The sequence below is a fragment of the Gavialis gangeticus genome, unplaced genomic scaffold, assembly GCF_001723915.1.
Source record: "Gavialis gangeticus isolate Ggan-Ray unplaced genomic scaffold, GavGan_comp1, whole genome shotgun sequence".
Classification (NCBI taxonomy): domain Eukaryota; kingdom Metazoa; phylum Chordata; order Crocodylia; family Gavialidae; genus Gavialis; species Gavialis gangeticus.
This window is the reverse complement of record NW_017729033.1, coordinates 94858002-94881746: the sequence shown is the minus strand read 5'-3', so window position 1 is coordinate 94881746 and position 23745 is coordinate 94858002. Positions and strand designations below refer to the sequence as shown.

The 23745-nt window shown below is 39.0% G+C and overlaps 1 protein-coding gene across 1 annotated transcript in view; it reads left to right on the top strand.

Annotated features, from left to right (window-relative positions):
• GRID2 (glutamate ionotropic receptor delta type subunit 2) overlaps window positions 1–23745 on the top strand; it is a 1321020-nt gene that overhangs the window by 563932 nt on the left and 733343 nt on the right. Inside the window, exon 2 of the mRNA XM_019526356.1 lies at window positions 4294–4578. Coding sequence (XP_019381901.1) covers window positions 4294–4578 — 285 coding nt within the window. The remainder of the gene's footprint in view (window positions 1–4293; window positions 4579–23745) is intronic.

The following is a 23745-nucleotide window of genomic DNA, read 5'->3' as shown; positions in this document are numbered from 1 at the left end:
GAAGTGGTGCTGGCCCCTACCCTGGGGGTCTTTAAGAAGAGGCTGGATGCCTACCTGGCTGGACTCATTTGAGTCCCGTTTTTGTTTTGGGGTTTTGTTGTTCTCCCGCCCTGGCGGGGGGTCGGGCTAGAAGATCTACTAGGTCCCTTCCGACCCTAAATCTATGAAACTATGTAGACATGCCCACTGAGCAGTAACTGGCTGTAATCATGGGTAAATTTCCTACCTGAAAATGCAAGTAGCAAATTAACTTTCAATTTATCTACTGTGCAGTAGCACATGTGTAGACACTGGACTAGGAGCATGTTTGCTTGTGGGTAGCAGGGGGCAGCACATTGCTCCCTGCCACCTAGGAGCTGCCTGGGGCGGGGTCTGACACTGGAGCCCGGGCAGGGACAATGTCCCCCTACCCCAGTAGCAAGGAGCTCCCAGGCCCTGCTGCTCAATCACAATCACAGGGCTGAGGATGGGAGATACTCTCTCCCAGCATCAGCTCCATGACTGCGGGGCCAGCACTGGAAAATTCCTCTCTCCCAGTGCCAGCTCTGTGATTTCAGGCCAGCCCTCTGATCTGCTCGCATGTCCCTGCATGTGTAGACACATGCCCAGGAGAGTTTACTCTTGAGTACTTTAAGAGTAAACTGCTCCTAGATTATTTGTACATGTAGACATGCCCACTGTGTAAAAAATACTTTCTCTTGTTAGTTTTAAACCTGTGTCCTACTAATTTGAGTGGATGCCGCCTCATTCTAATAATATGGGACTGATGGATAACGTTCTCTATTAACTTTGTCAATGACCTTCATGATTTTATAGACCTCTATCACATCTCTCCTAAGCCTTTTCTTTTCCAAACAGAAGATCCCTATCCTTTTTTAGCCTCCCTGGTATAGGAACTGCTCCCTGATCATTTTAGTTGCTCTTCTCTGTACCTTCTATAATTCTACTGCATCTTTTTTGAGATGTGGAGACCAGAACTGTACACCATATTCAAAATATAGGTCCACTATTGATTTTTATAGTGGCATGATGTTCTCCATTTTGTTTTCAATTTTCTTCTTGCTGGGTGCATGCATCTATACATGTGCTTTAATGCATTGTAGCCTATTTTACTGTACATTAAAGCATCACATAAAAACTGTGAGATATGCTAATACACAGTAAAATAGGCTACTGCGCATTAAGTCTAACTTGAAAATCATGTTCATTCATTCCTGCACATTTAAGGCAGCAAATTTGGCATAATGGAACCACTGGGGAGGATTCAGTGCTTGAGTCTCCCAAGTACTGATAGTACAATTTTGTTTAGTATCTCACATTGGAGGTACTAAATTTAATGTGCATTAGAAAAAAACACCTTAGTGCATGTGTAGGTAGATTCCTAACATTTTATTGGCATTTTTGGTTGCCACAGCACATTGAGCTGATTTTTTTAGAGAGCTATCTACAAACCTCAGCACTGTGTAGGTATAAAGTTATTTTTCCCCATGTGCATTACTTTGTATTTCTTGACATTGAAGTTCATTTGCCATTTTTTGCCCACTCACTTAGATGGTGAGATTTTTCTGCAGCTCCTCTGTGTCAGCTTGGGATTTGAAACAGTGAGATAGACTGGAGAAGATAGTTTGCAGAATGTACTGAGGCTGTTTGTTAGAGTCAAGACTTGATTCCCTGGAGTTCAGCATACACTAAACTCATTGGGGAACTCTTTGATTTTTTAGTTCCTTCTGGTTTGCTTTGTTAACACACTTTATAATAAAAAAAAAAATCACCTTTTTCAGTAGTATAGTGAATATCCTGATGATTTTTGCTATTAGGGACTCCCTGGGAATGTAGAAATATTATAAATTTGTATCAGGAAAAATGTACAAGGAAAAAAGCTGCTATGTTGTTTCTGTTACATTCTTGGCTCTGATGTTTTGTACAGTCATGACTGAGAAATCATGCCTTTTTCAATTAAAGGAATATCATTGACCTACATTTCAGATGCATGAAAAATCAGGTTTTGCAAGACTAACATCAATAAAAATGTTTCTAAAATTATTATATTGTTAATTACAATGGAAATGATTTATCTTTTAAGGAATATCTTGCCATCCAGGTTTTGCTCCCACAATCAGTTTCCAGGCAATGAATGAGAACCACAGTAGGAAAGTGTTTAGAAACTGACTAACAAGAAATATTGAGTAGTTTATATAGCAATTGTTAAAAGTGAGTGACATGCAGAACGCAAACAAGCAATATAAATGCTAAATAGTCAGTAATACTATTTAGAATGTTTTAACTCTAAGTATTAAATTTAACCTCACAGCTCTTATTTTATGCATACTAGAAACTAGCACATGGTTCAAGAAGTAGTTTATCTTCTAGGTATATCTCCACTTTGGAGTGCCTTTATCAGAACCCTCATTAAATGAGGATTAATTTGTTGTATGTTCAGGTACTTCTATAGCACTCTGCAGCCATGCACTTCTGTCAGGGTACAACTGTAGAGCACTTTCAAGGGCCCGATCGTGCAACACATATCACTACTGTCAGTGCCCACAATGAAATGCAGCTCTTCATTGCATAGCAGAACTATACCAGTTCATCAGCCAGAGAAATCTTGTTTGTGACATCCATGAAACTGAACTAACAGAACATCAAGAAAAAGACATAACTCTGAAATTTAAATTTAGTAATGATGGAGTTTCTTGTTTTCTTGGTTGGTTTTATTTTGATATACATTGTGACTTATTCCTTTAGAAGAAATCCTAGAGGTTACTAGTGACCTTCTTTTATACCGCTGCTACAAGAAATATATTAATTTTTAAAAGAAATGCATTTCTCTGATCTTCAACACATCCTTTGCTAGCTTGGGAAGATCAGTAAGGGTCTGATTGCAATATTGTTATTCATAGTGAATAAGTCCCAATGGGATGCGTCTCAGTGGTTGCCAATGGGACAACAAGCAGAGTAAGATCTGTTCCTTTGTGAATAAGGGGAGCGCAGTTTGATCAAAGAGATCTGCCAACACAATATGTTTGTGAGAAAAATTCTGAGGGCCATATTTTTCATCTCTTGATTCATTTGTGTTTTCAACTCAAACCCTATATGTAAAAATGGGTAGTAGCACAGCTACATGTGGGGTATGTACATGTAATATTTACTTTATTTTACTCTGCAGTTATCTAATTTGCATGCTTAAATATAAGTTAACTTCACATGTTATTTTGCCAGTGGTCAAATCTGGTATTTTATAATTTGGTTTTGAGCATTCTCAGTCTCGGGATTTGTGCTACTAGCTTGTGTTGCTGCTTTACTCCAATTTTCAATTACATTAGAGAGCCAGCATAAACAGCTAACTTTCTGCTTTATTTCACAAGGTAATGCTTTAAAATTACAGGCCTAATCATTATTAATTCATTTGCTATTTATTGATTGCATTAACATTAATCATAATAAACACCCCTAATATTAATGTAGATGCATTTCTATAGTACTTCAGGACTCACCCTTCATTAACTGTACCATTACTTACAAGGTGTTACTTTTTGAGTAAATAACTGCATGATTTTCTCCCCTCACCCTCCCAGTACTAGGGAGGAGAAATGCACATAAATTCTGGACTAAATTTTGAAAGCAGCATCCTTTTTCCTGTAAGACTGTGCCTCTTCCCCTCCTCTCCCAATTCCTCTGCCCAAACTCTGAACACTGAAAGGGATGAGTTGAACATATATCTCTTATAACCCAAGAGCAGTTCAGTTTTGTGTTCTTTCTGGGCAAGTTTCTGTAGATAACCATATTCAATTGCCTTCAAAATCTGACAGACAGTCTGAGCTGTTATTCATTCAGGTTCTCTGTGTGTAATGTAAATATTGTATTCCCAGAATTGTCGTGCTGGACTTCAAGAAGCGTTTATCACCTTCAGAAGTATGGTTAATTTGATAGTTAGATTTCAACTGCAATGTTTGTAAGAGTTCTCTGACGGCTATGTTTATACGTTTGGTTCATGTTTTCACTGTGTCCCACTTCCAGGCAGTGTGGAAGAGGCAGTCTTCCATCTTTCACTAGCAATAATACATTAGACAGTTTGAAATGAATAGACAAGCCTCATGACTTCAATGGCACAACATAGATTTTAGATTGGACTCTTTTATAGGAGACAAGATTACTGAATTTACAGAATTTCACCTTCTCTGCACTTCACTAAAACTGTTGCATGTCAGCTCCCAGTGTTTGTTTCAGCAGAAAAATAGGCTGTATGTACTGAACTGCCCTTGTCATCTTGAATATCATTTTGCTTTCTTACAGCCTGTGACCTTATGAACCAAGGCATTCTGGCCCTTGTCAGCTCCATTGGCTGCACGTCAGCAGGATCCCTGCAGTCCTTGGCAGATGCCATGCACATCCCTCACCTCTTCATCCAGCGTTCAACAGCTGGGACTCCAAGGAGTGGATGTGGGCTCACCCGGAGCAACCGAAATGACGACTACACCCTCTCTGTCCGCCCGCCTGTCTATCTAAATGATGTCATTTTGAGGGTGGTCACAGAATATGCCTGGCAAAAATTCATTATTTTCTACGATAGTGAATATGGTAAGTATTTATTTAGCAGGTTGATTGTTATCATATCCATCATTCTATTGGAACTGAATTAAATCTTTAAAATCTTCCAGTAGATTACATTTTGCCTATAAGCATTTATGGTTGTGCTAGCATTTCACATAAACCTAGAAAAATCTCTCTCTAAAATCCATCAACTTTTATAGCTGTGTTTGATAATTATTTTGATAAAGTTGGATGCTAAATGCAGAACTTATCTAGCCTTCTATGTTGCCAGTGTTTATGAAGTGTAAATGATTTTAATGAGTTTTGTTGTTTGCGGCATGTAGAAATAGATAATGATAATACACCTATTCAATTTTACATTTTTAGAAGTATTTATCAGATGGTGAACACTTTTTGTTTATTGATGTCTCTTGTAGAATAAAACTTTTAAATAGTAGCATGAATAAAAGAGAAATCTGAGGAATGGACAGAATTTTGTGAATACACACTTCTTAGATAAAACTGTAGAAATATAGAAATGAATACTGTCTTCCCCTTTTTTCAAATGTTTCGGAGTGCCTTTATTGGTACACAGTTGATGCTGAACTGACAGTCCTCTACCTACAGAACAAATACAGCACAAGAAATAGTGATATAAATTAGTCCTAACTATATGATTTTGCATGTCAGTCATGTTCTATAGGGGTTTCTTCTAAGGTTAGAGTAAAACCAGATGCCTTATAGTCAAATAATGTATATGCTAATTTTATCCTTCTTCAGTCAAAAATTGTTTTAAAAAAATCTAATTTCTACAGATGTAGTTGTTATTCATGACTGTCCATGAATAGTTTGCATGGACATTTTTAAAGTTATTTTCAATTTTAAATTGTGTGGGAACTGTTTACTTAAGCAGACTTCCTTTTTTAGTAGTGTATGATTGGTAAACCAAGCCATGTGTTACTGATTTTGGTTTTTTAGTAGATGGTCAATTCTTATATTAAAACAATAGAAATAATGAATAGCTAATGATTATTGCTATTTATAATAATATAGCACCTAGAAGCCCCATCAATACCAGGGTCCTATTGTAATAACTACTGAATATACACATATATGTGCACAGTCTTTGGTTGAAAGTGCTTATAGTAGTAAATATTGCTATCCATTAAATGAACATGTTTATGCATCTAAACATAAATATTATATGAAAAAGCCACTGCAAAAATATTGATGCTCACAAAATAACCTTTTGCATTTGTTTTCATGAACAAGAAAGAAAAAAATATCACAGTAAATCAACTACTCAGAATAAAAATGTTCCCTTAATACTGATTTTCTAATATTCAATAAGTTCTGACGGAGATAGTAATTCAGACACCCCTGGCTCCTACGTTCTTTATCTCTCCTCAAAGATGTCTATCCACTAGGAATAAGTGTGAGACCATGTGACGTCTGTAGGTATTATAGGGCTTGCTAGTACTGCCCTGCACTCGTCTACCTACAGGTGGAGACAAGGTAGACCTTGGCTCTGGATCACGAGGTCTGCCAGGAAGTGGATCTAACGTTTTCTTGTCTGCCATGACTTTGATGATGCCCATGGTGATCCTGCCTAGTCTTGATCCCTGTGTCTTCTGTGGGGCTCCAAACCTCCCCTTTACCCCAGCTTAGACTTTCCAGATGGTGTTTTACAATATTCTTCTGCAGCCAGGTTGCTGTAACCTTATTTGCCCCTACCCCAAGGTGTCCTAGTGCCTCTTTTGGGTACACCCTTCCAGGGGCCAGTCTTGGCCTGTGCTCAAAAAAATAAAATAAACCACAAAAAGAAATCACAGAAAAACCTGGCTGTTTCTCAGCCTTCTTGTCAGGCTCTGGAAATGACCCCTTTCTCGTGATCCGGTGCTCAACCTCCCAATCACCATAATTCAGGCAAACAATCCCTTAGTCCATTCTTTTCCATGTGCTAGCTGACCCTGCACCCCTATGAATGTTCACAGTCTATCTGGGGTCTCCCTGATGTGCAGGAAGTCTCTACCTGTGATTGTAGATTTTTTCCTTCAGGCCCTCCTCCAGATCCGCTGTTGGAAAAACTTCAGTTCAGAGATTCTCTCAGGCCTTGTGGACTCCCTCACTCTGGATCCTCAGCTGCAGCTCCACTCCAGAGATTACCACTAGCCACTTGTTTGCAGGCATCTGCCTGCCTCAGGGTCCTCCCATAGCATTCCTCAGGCATGTTCTCTAGTTTCTCCCTACCAAGATGCTTGGCTGCTCCTTTCTCCCTGTGGCCTGCAGGGAACTGACCCCTCTCTGCCCCGCTTCAGGGCCAGAAATACCTTTGGGCAGCCTCCCTCTGCCACTCCTGAGTGAGATCCTGCTCCAGAAATTGGGTGGGTATTTTCCTTCCTTTCTGGGCTACAGCTGCAGCCCTGCTGGCCCTCCATGCTGTAAGTTCTGTCTCACTCCTTCACAGACCATTAATTAAATTAGTGTCCCACAAGCTTAGGCATGATATTCTACAGGAGACTCCTTCCCAAAAGCAGACTCAGCCACTAAAAATACAGAGACTGAGCCTGTCATTGTCATAATAACTAGTAGGCAATATTCTTTTGGTGTCTTCAAAGATACTTTTGGGGGTTTTCTGTACAAACGCAAAAAATACCATACTGGAGCAGACAACTCAGTATCTGTTTTTTCACAGTCAGTCAAATACTTCAGAAAAAGGTGCAAATTCCTGTGGTAGGAAGATGGAAGAAGGTCTGCCAACAACCAATGTCTCATTCTAAACCTGTATAGTTACAGACTGACTTAAACCCTGAAGCCAGAGATTTCATTTTCATTCTAAATCTTTGAAACTTGTTTTGAAATAACTCTGAATAATCTCATTAGCCATATAACTTTACAATCCCTCTTTCAGTTGCCACCTGTCAGCAGGTTGCAGTTTAATTGTGGATATTGAGAAACAGCTTTTCTTTTAATAAATTTTGAATGTGCCAGTTTCATTGGATGTCCTCTTGTTTTTATGATATGAAAGAGAGAATACAAATTCCAGATCTACCATCCCAACAACATTGGTTATTTTATATATTTTATCCCATCCCCTTTTATTTGTGTCCTTATGTAAGAAAACAATCCCAGTCTTTAAATTTTTCTTCTTGTGAGTATTCTTCCATGCCCCTAATCATTCTTGTTACATATACCTAAATTCCCTTGTAGAGGGAATGATCAGTATTGAGCATCATATTTCAAACATTATTATTGATTTGTACAATATACAATATTATCACATTGTCCATATTATTCTCTATCCTATTCTTTAAACATTGTATTTTTCTGTAACACAGCCACATGTTAAAAAGGGCCTTGCATTGTGCTGTCAAAAGTGTCATTCAGATTTTTTCCCTCTAAATAACTTAGCATTTATACACTTTAAATTTAATCTGTTCCTGTGTTGCCCGTTCACCTGATTTTCTTAGACTCTTCCAAAATTATTTGAAGTGCTCTCTAAATTTGGCTAAAGTAAATAGCTTTGTATCATCTGAAGATTTTATCACTTCACTGTTCATCCCCCTTTTCCAGAAACTGTTGTGAACAAAAGCAGTTTTTGCTGAAATTCCCTGATGAATCGGGATCACGAAGCAAACTTTTGGTCACTTTAATTTCACAAATAGCTCCTTTGAAGACAGTATTGAGTTCACAGTGGACATTTCTCACAACATATTTTTAATAAATACAATACTTTGTAACTTATGGTATTGATCTCATTTGCTTCTCATTTGCACTGGGTACATGTTTCATATATTATTAATGTTGTAAAGGACTTTGAATGTGAAAAAGTCTCCCGTGAGTGCTATATATTATTATTCCATTTAATCTGATCTCTTCCAAGGTGCGGGGTGGGGGGAGGGAGATCCCCAAATCAAGTTTTTAAAATATTTTCACATCAGGAAAATACATTGTTTTGTGTTGCCATAGTTTTATGGTGATAATTTTTAAATGTTTTTAAGTGATGAAGGAAATCTTTGAAATTGAAACCTTTAATTTCCTTTAGTTATTTAAAGGCACTAGGTCAGGTATTCAACTTGTCATTCTAACCAAGGTTGGATCGATGCTGCTCTCTCTGGAACGTGCTCCCTGTATTTGCAGAGAGGCTATCACTGTAGAATTGTTTCTGCTCCCTGCCCATACTGACCAGAGACCCAATTCTGCTAAGATTCAATACACATCTAACATTAAACAGCCTAAGTATTCACATAAGAGTTAATGAGACTTAAGCACCTGAATGAAGTTTAACAAGTGTGTTTATATGCTTTGCTAAATAGAGACAGTACTGGCATTATTCACCTATTTAACATTAAGAATAAACTTTAGTGTTTTGCAGAATTAAGGTCCATGCACAAAGCCAGATACCTATCTTCATTCTACCTTTTATATAAAAATATATATGCCATAGTCTTTATTTCTATGGATACTAATACATATCTCCACAGTATAGATTATGTAATATGGATCTGTAGAGTTTTTTCTTCCTTTGCGTCCAGTTATTCTTTGAAAATGAAGAAATGAAAATGTACTGGAATGGAACGAAGGGGCACCTCAGCCTTCTGCTCTTGTGTTCACACACACCTCCACCCACCCACTGACATGCACATGCACATGCACACCAATAGCTATCCAGCCAGGCTAGACTCCAAAATAAGTACTTTGTACCTTGAAGAGGGGCTGCATCCATTCGCATATATAGTTATCAGTGTCATTGGTTTTAAGTTCAATGCATTGAAATGGCTTTTGACTTTTATCTTGCCTATTAGCGATTGCCTTTCATTAGTAGAGTGAGAAAGCATAATTTATATTTGGAATGATATCCTTCTGCAAAGCACAATGTTGTTTGTGATGTATTTTTTTCCATCAAATATCCCAGATCCTTTTTGGATATAATTGAATCAATGCATTCAGCTTTTAACTGAACAGAAAAAAGAGTCCATTTTTCTAAAGCTTTTATATCTAGCTAATAAAAGATGCGATTCTACTTAAAACTTTTTTTCCAACAAAGGAAGTTGAAGTCCTAGATGAAATATTCATTTCCTTCAAAGTCCTAATTAACTGTGTGAATAGGAAGTGATTCAGAAGCCTCATTTTGAAACCACTGACAATTAAATTTTGCATTGATAGTGGGGGGGGTTTTCAGAATTAAATTTACAGGATATTGACTTTAAAAAGTTACCTACCTGTAATTAAAATCAAGTCTCATTGTAGTCTAGTTGGCATATCTGAATTGAGTTATTTGTAGGAAAGATTTCAATAAATAATGACAAGTCTTAACCCTATGTTCAGTGTCACTACTGCTTTCCCTGTAAGTAATGAGGAATGATGACGCAGTGTGCATGGACACACATTTCATAGGGGAAGCAGGCAGGCAGAACTTCCAAACTGAAATCCTTACTTGTTTGGTCTTTTTTTTTAATTTAATTTGTTATGGTAATAATATTTCACATGCATTTAGTGCCTAGAAAATAGTGATAACAGATATGCTTTAAGGCCTCAGATACTGAACTAATTTGATAATAAAATGAGAGAGTTTCTCCCCCCCCACCACCCTCCTATTTTATGACCCTGCTTCTACTAGAAAAACTTACAGTTCATCCCTTTGCTGCACAATTCCTGCTTTCTTTGCCTGCATTATAGCTCTGTGTAAAAAGGGCGGCCTTCTGATATTAAAGGAACATTAGTATTAAACAAGCCTTTGTTAAAGGACAGGAAGTGGTAAATATTAGGTTAACCTGATACACTCTAAGAAAAGGGTGTTTTGTAAATGTTTGGTGTGATTCTGCTTGCACTGACTGTAAATCTACAGTAACTCAGTTGGCTTGAAGGAAATGGAAATTATGACCTTGTAAACCTGAGTATGGGTAGAATCAATCCCCTGTCTCCTTTAAGTCACTATCTTTTGTAATTTGTAGCATCACAGATTTTGGATTGTGTCTAAATTCAACTCCCACTGAAATGAGTGGAAATGATCTTTTTTCAATTCAGGTGTAAATTCTTTCAATGAAAGACAAAACTGGATTTTATGGGCTATATCTTACATGGAAATGACAACGACCTCACAAAAGATTCTAATCTGGCCAAATTCAGATCTTTGAAATGTTATATTTGTGCACGACTGGGGATATGCCCATGATGAATAGTGAATCCCCAAATATTAGTGTGAAGAAAACCCCCCTTTCATATGAATGTTTCAAAAAGTGAGATGAAGGAGAATTAAATACTCATTCTAAGCCTGAATATATATAGATCCACCAACTCTGATCATTAGATCAGTAGGCTACAGCAACAGAGGCTGTGACTCTGGTTGTGTGGGGTGCTAGGCTCAGCATGGTACTCAGGTTCCTTCTTCAGATTCCTACACCCTGCCTGTCCTTTCCATGTAGGTGTCCACAACTGGTTGAACTGGTGGGGAACAGGCGCTGGAAGGAGGAACCTTCATGTTGCCACTGCTGTCCCCAGCTGATGCAGGAACAGGGGAGCCATGAGTTGCTCCTGGTCCACTCTCATAGGCCGCATGGAGCAGATGTGCATGAGCCAGTGGTGGCATGCAGGTTCCTCCTTCCAGCACCTGTTCCTGGCCAGCAGAAGACAAGGAGTAGAGGTTCGAAAGTGTAAACTATAAACCACTGGTGCTGTTGTTTCTGGCCAAGCCTGGAACCCCAAACAGCCACTCCCCATAGCCTCTGGCTGGAGTGGCTGTCAGTCGGGGGCAGTGTTGGTCCCTCTCTCTTTTATGCATCTTCTCTCTAGCCGGCTCCCTGATGACCCCCGCTGACCTGGGATTTCCAGCCACACCTTACCCTCATCCCTTCCTGGTCTGAATGGTGGCATGCCATACTCTTTAGTACATCATGGATACACCAGTTGGAACAGATATGTTTTTAAACTGTGCTAACTTTTACATGCAGCTACGTGCATTGTGTTGCTGAAGAGAACATTTGCATTTTGATGTTTTTCTTGTGGTAGTAAATTCTGTAAAGAACCCAATCAGTCATTTCTAAAGAATAACTGAGAAATTTCTGCCATTTTCCAATATAGACCTCTGTACAGGTCTAGAATGCAAAAAGAGCAATTTCTGCTGTTTGTAAGCATTTGTTTTTTATTCTTTGTTGGTGTCAAGGCATCTAGAAAGATTCTCTGCTTCTTTAAGGAGATGAAGAGAAAGGATGGTTTCCAAGGGAATTCATATGATCTTATTTCCCATTTTCTTTTCTGTTGTCTTTAAAAAGCATCCTGCATTTTGTATACAATAAAAAGAGATGCAAGGGTGCTCTTGTATATAGGGCATTCAGATCCACCCCTTTGTTTTTTTAACTCAGCTCGTCTGTGTAAAAGATGATGCAGGCACTCATTGATATACATAGCATTTATTTTTCTACAGGATAATGCATCTGTGCTTGCTTATTCTGTGGCCTTCTGCAAAGACCACATGTTTTTGAGAATTGATTTGTACTGGTCTCCAAGAGTCTGACTTAAATTTTTAGGATGAGGTGCACAAGCAGAACGCAGGTGTGATGATATGAAGTGTTTAATGCCTAAATGTTCTGGTACTGGCTCTAGAAGTTTGATCGATTTATGAACTGAAGTCAGGTGCTTAACTTCCCTATTCATTACATTACAAGAGTTAAGTATTTAGGATTCACAACACTCAGCACATTGGATATGGGTTGGGAAGTGGAACAAAGGACAGGAAGATGAGGTATAAGCTAGCCAGCCCAAAACATTGGAGAGAGGGATGTGTCTGAACTCATGCCAGCTCCTGAGCACCTACTTCAAATCTGCAGGTCAGTGCCTAAGAAAGACTGGAATTCAAAACATGGAACCCATGCTTAGACTTAGATCCTTAAGTCATTCTTTCAAGAACAAGTGACTTTCTCACTGTTACCTAGACAGTGGTGGTGCTGCCCACACTTTGTATAATAATCTGATGATTAAAGCACTTGCCGAGGAAGCTGGAAAACCCCGGGGGAGGGTGGTTCAAACTTACTTCTTACTCCTATGGAAGTACCCTAACAACCAAGCCAGAGGCTGGGTAGGGCTGTCCTGGGGATACTCTCTGCTCCTTCTGTTGAAACTATGAGAATGTGCAGAAAAGAAATCAATATTCAGTGGGCCAGGGAAAAATAAGCCAAAGGAAGCATGATTCTACCCCAGAAAAACGATCACTACTGTAGGGAGATGGATAAGAGTCCTATGTCTAGGTCTGCTTATACATTTTTCATTAAAGAGGTATTGGATGAAATGTACGTTCAGTGTTAGAAGCACAGGCCAGAATCTGGGTTTCTCCACTTCCCAGGGGAGTGCTTTCCTTACTGGGAATGAAGTATAAAAAGCTATGCTTCTTATTGCTTCATATTTTTATTTCTTTATGAATCTTCATTTCCTTTCTGTACTGTAACACAGCTTCAGTAGGGTAGGTTGGAAGTGGGGTAGAGAGTGACTCTACTCCAGGTTTGGCTCTGGCCAGGTCTCACTCTGGCCTTTTGCTGAGAAGTGGGAGATGTGAGTTTGAACTCTTATGCATATAGAGGACCTAGGACCAGATCTTCTATTTCCTGGATAAGAGCTCTAACCACTTCTCTATTTTATAAAAGGTGTGTGACTCCACACCATTACCCTGGCATCCCTTGCTGGGAATGTTTGTAAAAGGAAAGTGGCCCTGGGCTGTCATTCATTGCCATCAGAGAGGAACAGCCATGCTTGGAGTTCCTTTGTTAGATCACGTCCCACAGGGACAGGGGCTTCTAAGTTTGTGATTCTTAGAAGGATGGCAGGATGGCAGCTTCTCTGGGAACACAGTGTGGCTGAACTTCAGGCACCTAAGCAAGCTATGTGGTGAAAATATCAGCACTTTTGGTACTTAAAGGTTTTTCTTAAAGGTTGTTAGATGAAGATTTTGTGGATCTCTACCTTGAACTTTCTTTCTTGTTTTTTACTAATAATCCGTAGGATTTTTTTAAAACTCTAGTCGGTGTTAAATCCTTACATTTGAATCCAGTCCTCATTACTGCTGTCCAGGGCCAGGCATAAGGGTTAAATTTAAATTATGTAAAATATACATCAGTAAAAAAAGTTTGCAGATTGTCAGTAAAAAAAAAAAAAAAAGTTTTCTTGAATTAGCAATCCCGTGGTTGATTTACAGGGAAACTTCAAGCTAGGCATGAAGGGCTGCAGAGACTCAGAATGTGAGGGGAGTGTTTACAGACTATGGAGACTAGGCCTAGAACCACCCTGTCTGAAAAGTAGGTTTGTGAAGCTCTGAATCAAAAGCAGAGCTCTTTGCAAAGGGCAGGCTTAGTGAATGCAATCTGAATGAGGAATATGAGTGTTTTCTGGGCACAGGGTGTAAAGAGATTTATTGCTGGAACTCAGAGGGGAATTAAGGCAACCAGTCCAAAGGGCACATTGGATGAGAAGAGAAGCATTTTAGGATAGGAGCTATTTCTTGACCTTATATTCCTGAAAGCCTCTTTTTTAAATGTCAAGAAATATTCTGTAGAAAATTCTACTGTACTTTTTTCTTGCATAACCACTTTTCAAAAATAAACAGTGAATGACCATTCATGGAGAGAGACACTTGGAACCATAACATTTTCAAATCATTTGAAGTTTTAATGCAAGTTTAATAAAGGCCCATAAAATGATCACATTCTCCTTAATCGATTGCAAACGCTCATAATTACCCGGAGGCTGTTTTCAGCTGCCTGATGACTATAATATTCTCAAGTCTGTCTCCAGACAGTCTTAAAACTGTTTATTACTCATTTGGCTACTTGCCAGCTTCCTGCACTCTCATTTACTTCACTGTGCCTCAATAAACATATAATTAATTCAAGCTTATTATTGAACTATTTTCTTTGCATTAGTACATATTTTGTCATCCAGATAAGAAAAGAAACATATATTCATCACTTCTGCAGCTTGGAATAAACTGAAGTGATAAACTAAGTTGGATTTTGTTTGTAAGAACTTCTTTAACAACTTTTCCACTTGACGCACCATTGAATCCTGAAATGTGCATTGGTTCATTCTCAGTTTACTTGAGTAGAGAGTTACTGAGGTAACTAAAAGACTGTGGTGTATGTCCCTTGAAGAAAAATTACTGTAGTTTTGTTTTCTAAATGAAAAAGAAATTGGAGAATACTTTGAAAAAGTCCTTCAAGTCCATCAGTACATTTATAGGAAACACGTTATACATCAATATGTAATGTGAACTTTGAATTGTATAGGTAAATTAAAGCCTGAACAAGCAAAGCACTGGGAGGTTTTCTACTAGAAATGTTGCTGCTATGATAAGGGAGAAATATCAAGCAGATTTTTTTAAATCCTCAAGCTTTATGCTGGTAGACCAAGCTGCATGTGTTTTCATAATATCTGCATAGACTAGTACAACAATATGAAAAGTATACCTGTAATGGGATAATTAAATCTAGAATTAATACCCAAGGAGATTTTACTCACATATGAAAAACTGCTGATGCTTGTAAAATTTACAGTTAATTCACACTGGGTACATCTACACAAGACATTTATTGAACAGTTGACTAATTAATTGCGCGGTAAGCATCTTAACGTCTGCATGTGCACTCCTGTTAAGGCGAACATAATTAATAAACTCTGCAGCAGGGTTGTACTTGTAAGTACTTGCCAATATTTACTGGCTGCTGTGGAGTTTTTTCATGTGCAACAGCACATGTAAATGCCAACCAGCTGGGTGGGGCATGAGGGTGCTTCACTGTTGGGGCTGCCTGCTTACCAGCCCCACACTGAAACACTCTTGTGCCACAGGCAGTTCCTCCCCAACACGCTGAGTCTAGTTGGAGCAGCCCCAAGCTGCCTGCCAGCTGGGGCTGTTGCAACGCAACGCTATGTACTGTGGCGGGGGGCATGTGTGCAGATGTGTGCCCAGGGCAATAAACTTGGGACCAATAAGCTCTGCAATTTATTGCTGCCCCCGAATGACAGGTGTAGATGTGCCCAGTGAGGCCAATATTTTCAAACCTGCTTGCCAGTAAGGAAGTTTGAGCACCTGTAGTTGCCGCTAGATTCAATAGGAGCTTCTAGTGCTCAGTGATCTTAAAAGGCAGATCAACACTTGAGGAGCTTCAAGTGCAGGCATAGAAGCATAAAATTCAGGCATTTGCCTTTTTAAAAATCTTCACTGGGTATCTAAAGTTAGATTCTTACATAATAAATATTGAATTGCTCACTGGTGCCTCAGTTTAATGAGATTGTCAACACAAAAATTTGGCTTGTTGAATTAAAATTGCCATGGTTCAGTTTTAAGGCAGGATATGGTGTATATAAGCATCAGAAAAGTGAAATGTTTTGAAGAAAAACTGACAAAACATTTGGATTAAATCCCAAGAAAGGAGAGGAGAAAAGGAAAGGATTTTATTTTAAGAAAATGATGGTGATTAAAACTTTATAATGTGAGCATTAGAAAATGTTATAAGCTGATTGGTGGCATTACAAATATTTGCTACAAAGGCTTTGGGGATAAGCTAACTACACTTTAGGCAGTACTATAACAAATAACCTTATCATTTAGGGCAGTGGTGTCCATGTCAGCTGGTCCCCTGGCCTAGATGTAGACTGCAGTAGTTCTCATAGGCCAGATCTGGACAGCAGTGGAGCAAGTAGCATCAGGAAGCCATGGGGTTTACCTCAGCCACAGCATATACCCCAGTGGGTCTCTATGCTGCAGATTTCAGTAGTGAGCTCTGCCCTACCAGGAACCTTGCAGGCTGTACCTTTTATGCCACCGGCTTACGGAAATCTTGACTAGCAAGATCACATCTTTGGCCATCAGTGTCTCTACTGAAGTAAAAAAAAAACCATCCAAATTTGTTTTAAATTATTTTAATAATGGTTAGGGGCTGAGCTCAATCAGTGATTCATAATAGGTAATTACTCAATTTGAAGATAGGTTTGACTAGGTTAGTAAAGACTACGATCCAGAATGAAAGATATACTTACTCTGAGATTTCCAGATGGGAAACCCTTTCCATATCATTTAACAGGTTTACCTGGGTAAGACTTCCTTCTCTAACAGAATACTTTTAGCTTCTCCAAAATAGGTTTCCCTTGTAGGAACTAATTTAGTTAATACCACTGGGTATTACCACACATGCACTTTACAGTGGAGTTGACTAATTAGCTCTTCAGTAAAGCATCACAGTCTACATGTGTGTCTATATTAGGGAGCAGTAAACTAATTAACTCCTCTGTAACAGTCTTGGACAAATGCTATCCTATATCAGAGTAATTGTATGCGCTCAAACTCATGTGTACCTGTGACCAGGGCTGGTTGGGGCATTAGGGGGTACAGTGGGGGGACTGCCTGCCACCTAGCCCTGCACTGTAGCACCCCATCTTCCAGCAAGCCCTTCCACTTCTTGATGCCACCACTCAGAGGCCAGAGTTGACCCCTGAGCCCCCTGCCATCCCACGGTTGCTCTGTTCTAATTCAGATTTCTGTGCTACCAAGCACACATGAAGTTGCTGTGCCCAAGGCACATTAATACCATTTGTAGATGCACCCACTAATGACCACTTTACTGCTACTGTACTCCTAACTGAGCAAAAATGGGATCACTGGGTGCTTCAAAAACATCCTGTACAAAAGACTGCAGAATCCATAGAATACAACTGCACTGTACACAAAAGGGGGAGATAGAGAGAATCTGCCTCTCCTCAGATCTCGCTTAAAGTAAAAAATAACCTAGTCATACCAGCAATTTATGGAGTGTCTTAGCCTGTTGGACACCATTTGGCTGGTAGGAGCATAGCCTTAATATCATCCTTACATATTCCTAGCATGAGTATCCTTGCCACAAAGGCAAGGAAAATGTGCATGAATTTGCTCAAGCTGACCTCAGAATTGTCACAGTGTCTTACAACAGCTAGTGTCACCAACAAATGAGTGTATAGATCCTAGGCAACTTCCATCACTTCCAGCACTCTTAGTCAAGATGCTCAAATAGGAGAACCTTAATAAAAAAAAGGGAAACTGTTCAATGCTCTGTATCTCTGATGATCATAGTGGTTATTTGCCTGAACAAAGACCTAGGAGCTGAACTATAAGCACCTGAGGGGGAGTTGTTATAGGGGGGTTTTGTTTGTTTTTTTAATGTGTCTCCTAGTTATAATTTTGGAATATTAGGAAATAGAAGACCTTCAAACAGTCCCTGGTCTAGGACTAAGCAGTGCTAGTTCTGTTCCTGAACCAATGTAATCTGGAGAGAAAACTTTCACTTTTTAGATGCAAGAAAAAAAAAGACATAAGAATACTTTCCAGGAAGATATATATATATATTTCTTACTAGCAACACTTAAAGCTTCTAAGAATTCTATAATGTGAAATTTATATATGAAAAAATAGTTGAATATTTTAATGGTGGCCTGTCTCTGCTAGGGACAGCTGAGTGTGAGGAGTGTTTGCTGTGTGAGACGTGCCTCCTGGTGAATGCTCTCAGAGATCAGGTAAGGACACTGAATGAGAAGGTGGACAGGCTTAGAATGACCCACAAGCATGAGGCCTTCACTGACTTGATGCACAAGAAGACCATCAGCATAATGCAAGATGGATGTCAGAGAAGGCATTGGAAGGTGGAAGACTCTGGAAGGTGGAACCTGACACTTGTCACCTCTGGCAACACAAAACACTCCCCTCCTGAACTGGTAGCTGTCCAGCTGGAAAGCATGTACAAAGCCCTCATGTTGGATAAAAAGAGGCCTACTCCAGTGGCAGGGGAGGTCAAGCCATGCACACCTTGCAGGAGTTAGGATTAAGACCACTGCTGCCAAGAAGAAATCATACGTGGTGGTGGTTAGTGACTCCTTGAAGGACACAGAAGCATCCATCTCCCAGCCTGACTTGTGGCCTAAGAAATCCTCTAGCCTGGCAGGAGCCCATATCTGAGAAGTCACAGAAAGGTTGCTAAGACTCATTTGGTCCTCTAACTACTTGTCCGTGCTGTTTATCTATATAGGCTGTATTCTTAGTGCCAGGGGCAACCTCGAGCAGATCAAGAGTGACTACATGACTGGACCCAAAGCTGAAGAGGAGAGGGGCCCAGGTGATATTCTCACTGATCCTTCCAGTCAAAGTAAAGGTCTGTTTAGGAGATAAACACATGCTGGGTAGAGGTATCCCCAGCAGAGCTTTGGCTTCTTCAGCCATTGGGTGCTGTTCCAGAAAGATGGACTGGAAATGATAGCGGAGGCAGATAAAGAGAAGGAAGGGTGTCTTTGCATGCAGGCTTGTTAACCTAGTGAGAAGCACAGTAAACTAGGTTTCCTGGAGGATGAAGAAAAAAACCTGTAGATATGGACAATGTTGTAAAGAGAAGCAGCAATGGAAGCCTTAGCAATGCTCTCAGAGGATAGGACAGTCACCAAAATACCTGAAATATCTGTATACTAAGGCAATAAGTACAGGGAACAAATTAGAAGAATTGTATGTCCTAGTACAAACCGAATTATGATGCAATTGGAATTTATGGAAGCATAGTAAGATAGGTGGTCATGGAAAAGTTAGCTTGTCTAGGAAGGATAGGCAGGGGAAAAAAGAGAAGATATTGCTCTATATATAAAAATAATGTACACATGTTCAGTTGCAGTACAAAATGGAAGGTAGGCCTGCTGAGAGCCTTGTGATAAAGTTTAGAGGGGAGAGCAGCAGGGAGGATGTCATAGTGGGCATCTACTACTGGCCTCCAAAGCAGGAGGAGGAAGTGGATGAGATCTTCTTTAAACAACTGATGAAAGCTTCCAAATGTCAGGAGATGGTGCTCATGGGGGACTTCAGTTATCAGGCTATCTAGTGGGAGGGAAACACAGCAGTGCACAAGTGATCCAGCAAATTCCAAGAGTGTGTTGAGGATAATTTTTTCATACAGCTGATAGAAAGACCAACTAGGGAGGAAGCTCTTTTTGATATGCTGCTCACAAACAGGAAAAAATTGGTTGTGTGTGTGAAAACTGAAGGTAACCTGGATGATAGTAGCCTAGCCATGTTTACACAAGACACCGACTGTGCAGTTGTTACTGTGCAATCATTTAGTACTTGAATACACAAAGTCCCCAAATGGCTTATATGTGACACTGACTCATTACTCATTACTACTGTGCAGTAGCGTCATATCATGCTTTGTGCCATACAACGCTACTGCACAATGGTAACAAGCTGCTACTCAGTCAGCATCTCATGTAGAAGTGGCCAGTGACCATGAAATGATAGAGTTCAAGATACTAAGGGAAGGCAGGCAGGAGAGCAGCAGAAAAAGGACACTCTGTTTCTGAAAGGCAGACATTAACAAACTCAGGAAACTCATAGGCAGTATCCTATGGGAAGCAAGCCTGAGAGAAAAGAGTCCAGGAGAGCAGGCTGTACTTTAAGAAGGTCCTCTTTAAGGGTACAGGGCAGGGTGGTACCTTAGAGACGAACTGATTCAGAAAATCATAAGCTTTCATAGGTGACAGCTGACTTTTCTGCTTTTGGAATATTTCCTCACCAAACTTGCATGTTTTCTTTTTACAGTCTATATATTCACACACAATTCTATTATTATTTACATGTAATACCATGCATGTGGCTGTATCAGTTTTGGAAGAGGACCCTGTTCCAAAAAAAATCTATATTCATGATGAATAATCTAAATAGATAATAAATTTATTGGGTGGAAGGAAGATGGCACTACCTGATGATGATAATAATAATAAAGTAAATCCTATTCTCTGCCATTGTTTCTACATAAAGGAATATTATAAGGTGTTCACTATCACTAATTGAACATTTGGTTCTCAAGTCTTATATAAAGTCATCAATTCATCCTTCAATAATATCACTGTAGATTTGAAAATATTTCCCTTACATTCTGCTTGGATTGTTCCCTAGGAAGGGTTATCTTCTGTTGCACTTCGCATTCTTCCTTCAGATCAGACGAGCTTGCTTGAGGTATTACAGGCAAACTTTCACATAAGTATCCGAGTTTAAATGTATCTTTAATAACTTAACCTGACCCAGTGTTATATGCTTTAAATTCAGACTATCTAAACATATTCTTCAGTTACACAATGCTCCTTTTAAGCTCCTTAACACTGCTAAAAATTAAAATGAGATAGTCCTAAAGCTTTGTTGGTTGAAGGTTCTTTACATTATATGCAACTTGACTAGTAGAAGGGAACTCCACTTCTCTGTAAATAAGATGAAAAATTGTTATTGAATCATCATGATAAATCATTGCTTCCCTCAGCTTAAATCCAAACAATGTAATAAATATTAACATTCTTGTAGGAATATGGATATTTAACTCATGCTTTAAATAGAAATGAAATTTTCCTGAGTCCTGTGTTAGCTGCAGCTCCCTGGTGTACAGTAGATCTCTATAATTAATAGTTTCTGTCATTTTAGTCATTACTGTGTGAGGAAGGATCATTGCAGTCAACTTATAAACCTTTCTGGATAAGAATTTGAACAGCACCATTTGTTATACAATGCCTTTCCTCATCAACAGTACAAATAAAGTAGTCTTTTGTGTAAATCAGCCAGTGAATATTTATGACAAGTACATTCACCTTTTCTGCCACAACTGAATCAGGTGATATTCATCATCTGGGCAGAATGTGAGGAAAATATTTTCAAATCTAGAGTGAGATTATTGAAGGATGAGTTAATGTCTTTATGCAAGACTTGAGAAAACCAATTGTTCCATTAGTGATAGTGAGCACCTTATAATACTTCTTTATGTGTAGACAATGGAAGAGAATAGGATTTGCTTTATTATTATTATCATCATCAGATAGTGCCATCTTTCTTCCACCAAATAAACTTATTCCCTATTCAGGTTATTCATTGTGATTTTAGATTTTTTTTTTTTACCTTCCTGGGAATTATTTTTTAATATAAACATTTTTTTTCAGTGATAAAACTTTTTCAGCACCTGTGCTGTTTGTTTCATGTTTGGTATTCACTTTGTAGGTGTAATTGATCATCTGCCTAATAGGATAACTGAAACCTGTTGGATTCTGACTGACTAATGATTGGTATCTAAGCTAAGAAAGTAACTTCTGCTGTGGATTTTCAAACAATTGTTTATGGTAAAAAAACCTCTTGGGATCTGTGATTTTTCTCTAGGATTTTGTGGTTGGCTAAGTATAAGGGAATATGTTCAAAAATAGCAGTAAAAACCTTACTGTAGATAGGGCTTGGTGATTGCCACCATGTGTCATTTAATCTGCTCTAAGCATTGAAGGCTACATCTAGTCAAGTCAAAGGACTCTTTTGTTAGATCCAGACTTCATGCAGTGCCCAATGACTAGGGAGACAACAATTCAATTGCTCATGGATCCTGTTACTCATTAGCCAGAGCAAGCAGGGAGCAAACACTAGCACACATTGCTCTCAATAGCTTTATTCAAAATAGAGACAACTTCAGGCAAAGGTTCCAAAAAAACAGCAAACTGTGGACCTGCAGTGAACATAAGTTCTTTTCACATTTAATACACCTTGGTTCATGCTCATTACCATTTACTCCACCTTTGCCCCTCCTTTGGTTCCACCTGTATCTCCTCCTCTCAAGCTCTGTTTACAGTTTGCTTCATTAGCATGGAATTGTCTATGCATTTAATTCATTTACATGTCTTTTTGCCATGAGCGCATGTCTAAGACCTTGACTCCTGCTTCTCTCAGTCACTTGGACTTTGACCAAAGCCTGGAAGCTTCTGGAGGCTTCTTCACCAATCACCATTCACCTTTTTGCATATGTTTATTTTGAATTCTGTTACCACTTGTGTTGTCTTTCACATTCCAGGCTGTTTTTCAGTCCCAAGTTATACCATCTTCCACATTCCTAAGGCTTTACCTCATTCACAGCACACAGACTTACACAGATTCACTTGAAAATGGTTGACACAGTTAAGATGGTTACTTAGCATAAGCAAATGGCTGGCTTAACATAAGCATTCATAAGCAAAATCTTATATATAAGCTACATATCTTACAGCACTACTATATGGTTAGAAAAAATACTTGCCTAAGCATCTTGCAATATTACTTTTAATATATATCCTTCTGCCTTGTGGTTAGCAGCACTGCTGGGCCACAGGTTACAGCCTTTTATTCAGCTGCTAATCCAGTGCTCCCCAAGATCCAAATACAGTCACCCTAATATTTCTTTCTTGTAGCTTTCTTGTAGCATATTTATTTAGTGGTGATAGCCACTGAGAACATATTTTACCAGTGCTCACTCTATAGATACCTGGAAGTGAGAATGGAGTGCATTTGAAAGTTGATTTTTCAAACTGAACTTGCTTAGTTTCTCAACTAGCCATGAGTCCAACCCTTATCAACATACTTTTAATTACTGTTAATTATAATAATGCCTGGAAGCTATAACCAAATACAGGACCCCTTGAAGTATAAATAAACTCTAACTGAGAATTCCTGCATCAAACAACTTAGTTTTAAATCATCAAGTCAGAAGAAAAGTGGGAGAAACAAAGTGTTTCTATTTGTACTTTTACAGAAGAGGAATTGAGGCATGAATAACCAGTTATAACATCACTCTAAAACTACTAGATACAAAAAGATATTTGGGTGCCTAAATGTCTCATTTGACCTTGCCCCTGACTTACCCATAGTTCTAGCCTGCGGCAGAGCTGGGGTCTGCACCCTTTTCTCCTGAATTAGAATCATGTACATCTTTTACCACAGAAGTTGAGATCAGCTAATAATAACTAAATTTAAAGTTCTTGGTACACGGGAAAATGAATTTTCTGGGAGAGCATTTGATACACTTTCCCTACTGTTTCAATAAAGCCTGGTTTTATTGACTTTCAGAGCAAGGTATGCAGCCCATTGGAGTAGTTAGGTTTTTGCTTGTGAGTGTTATGCTTATTTATTCATAGCTAGTCTTGCTGTTCTCACCTACCACTGAGACCCAGCAGTGGAATGTAGCATTATTTCTTATTTGCGTGCAGATTTGTATCCAGAGTCAAATGTGATGACAGTATATTAAGACATCAAATGCTAGACATTAGTGACCCAGAGATCATGAAAACACTATAACTCTGGCTCTTAGCATTAAGATTGTAATGAGGCTGATTATTAGTATGGATGTCAATGGACAGTTCTCATTTTGAAATGGTTGTGGTTACTCTGAATTAAAA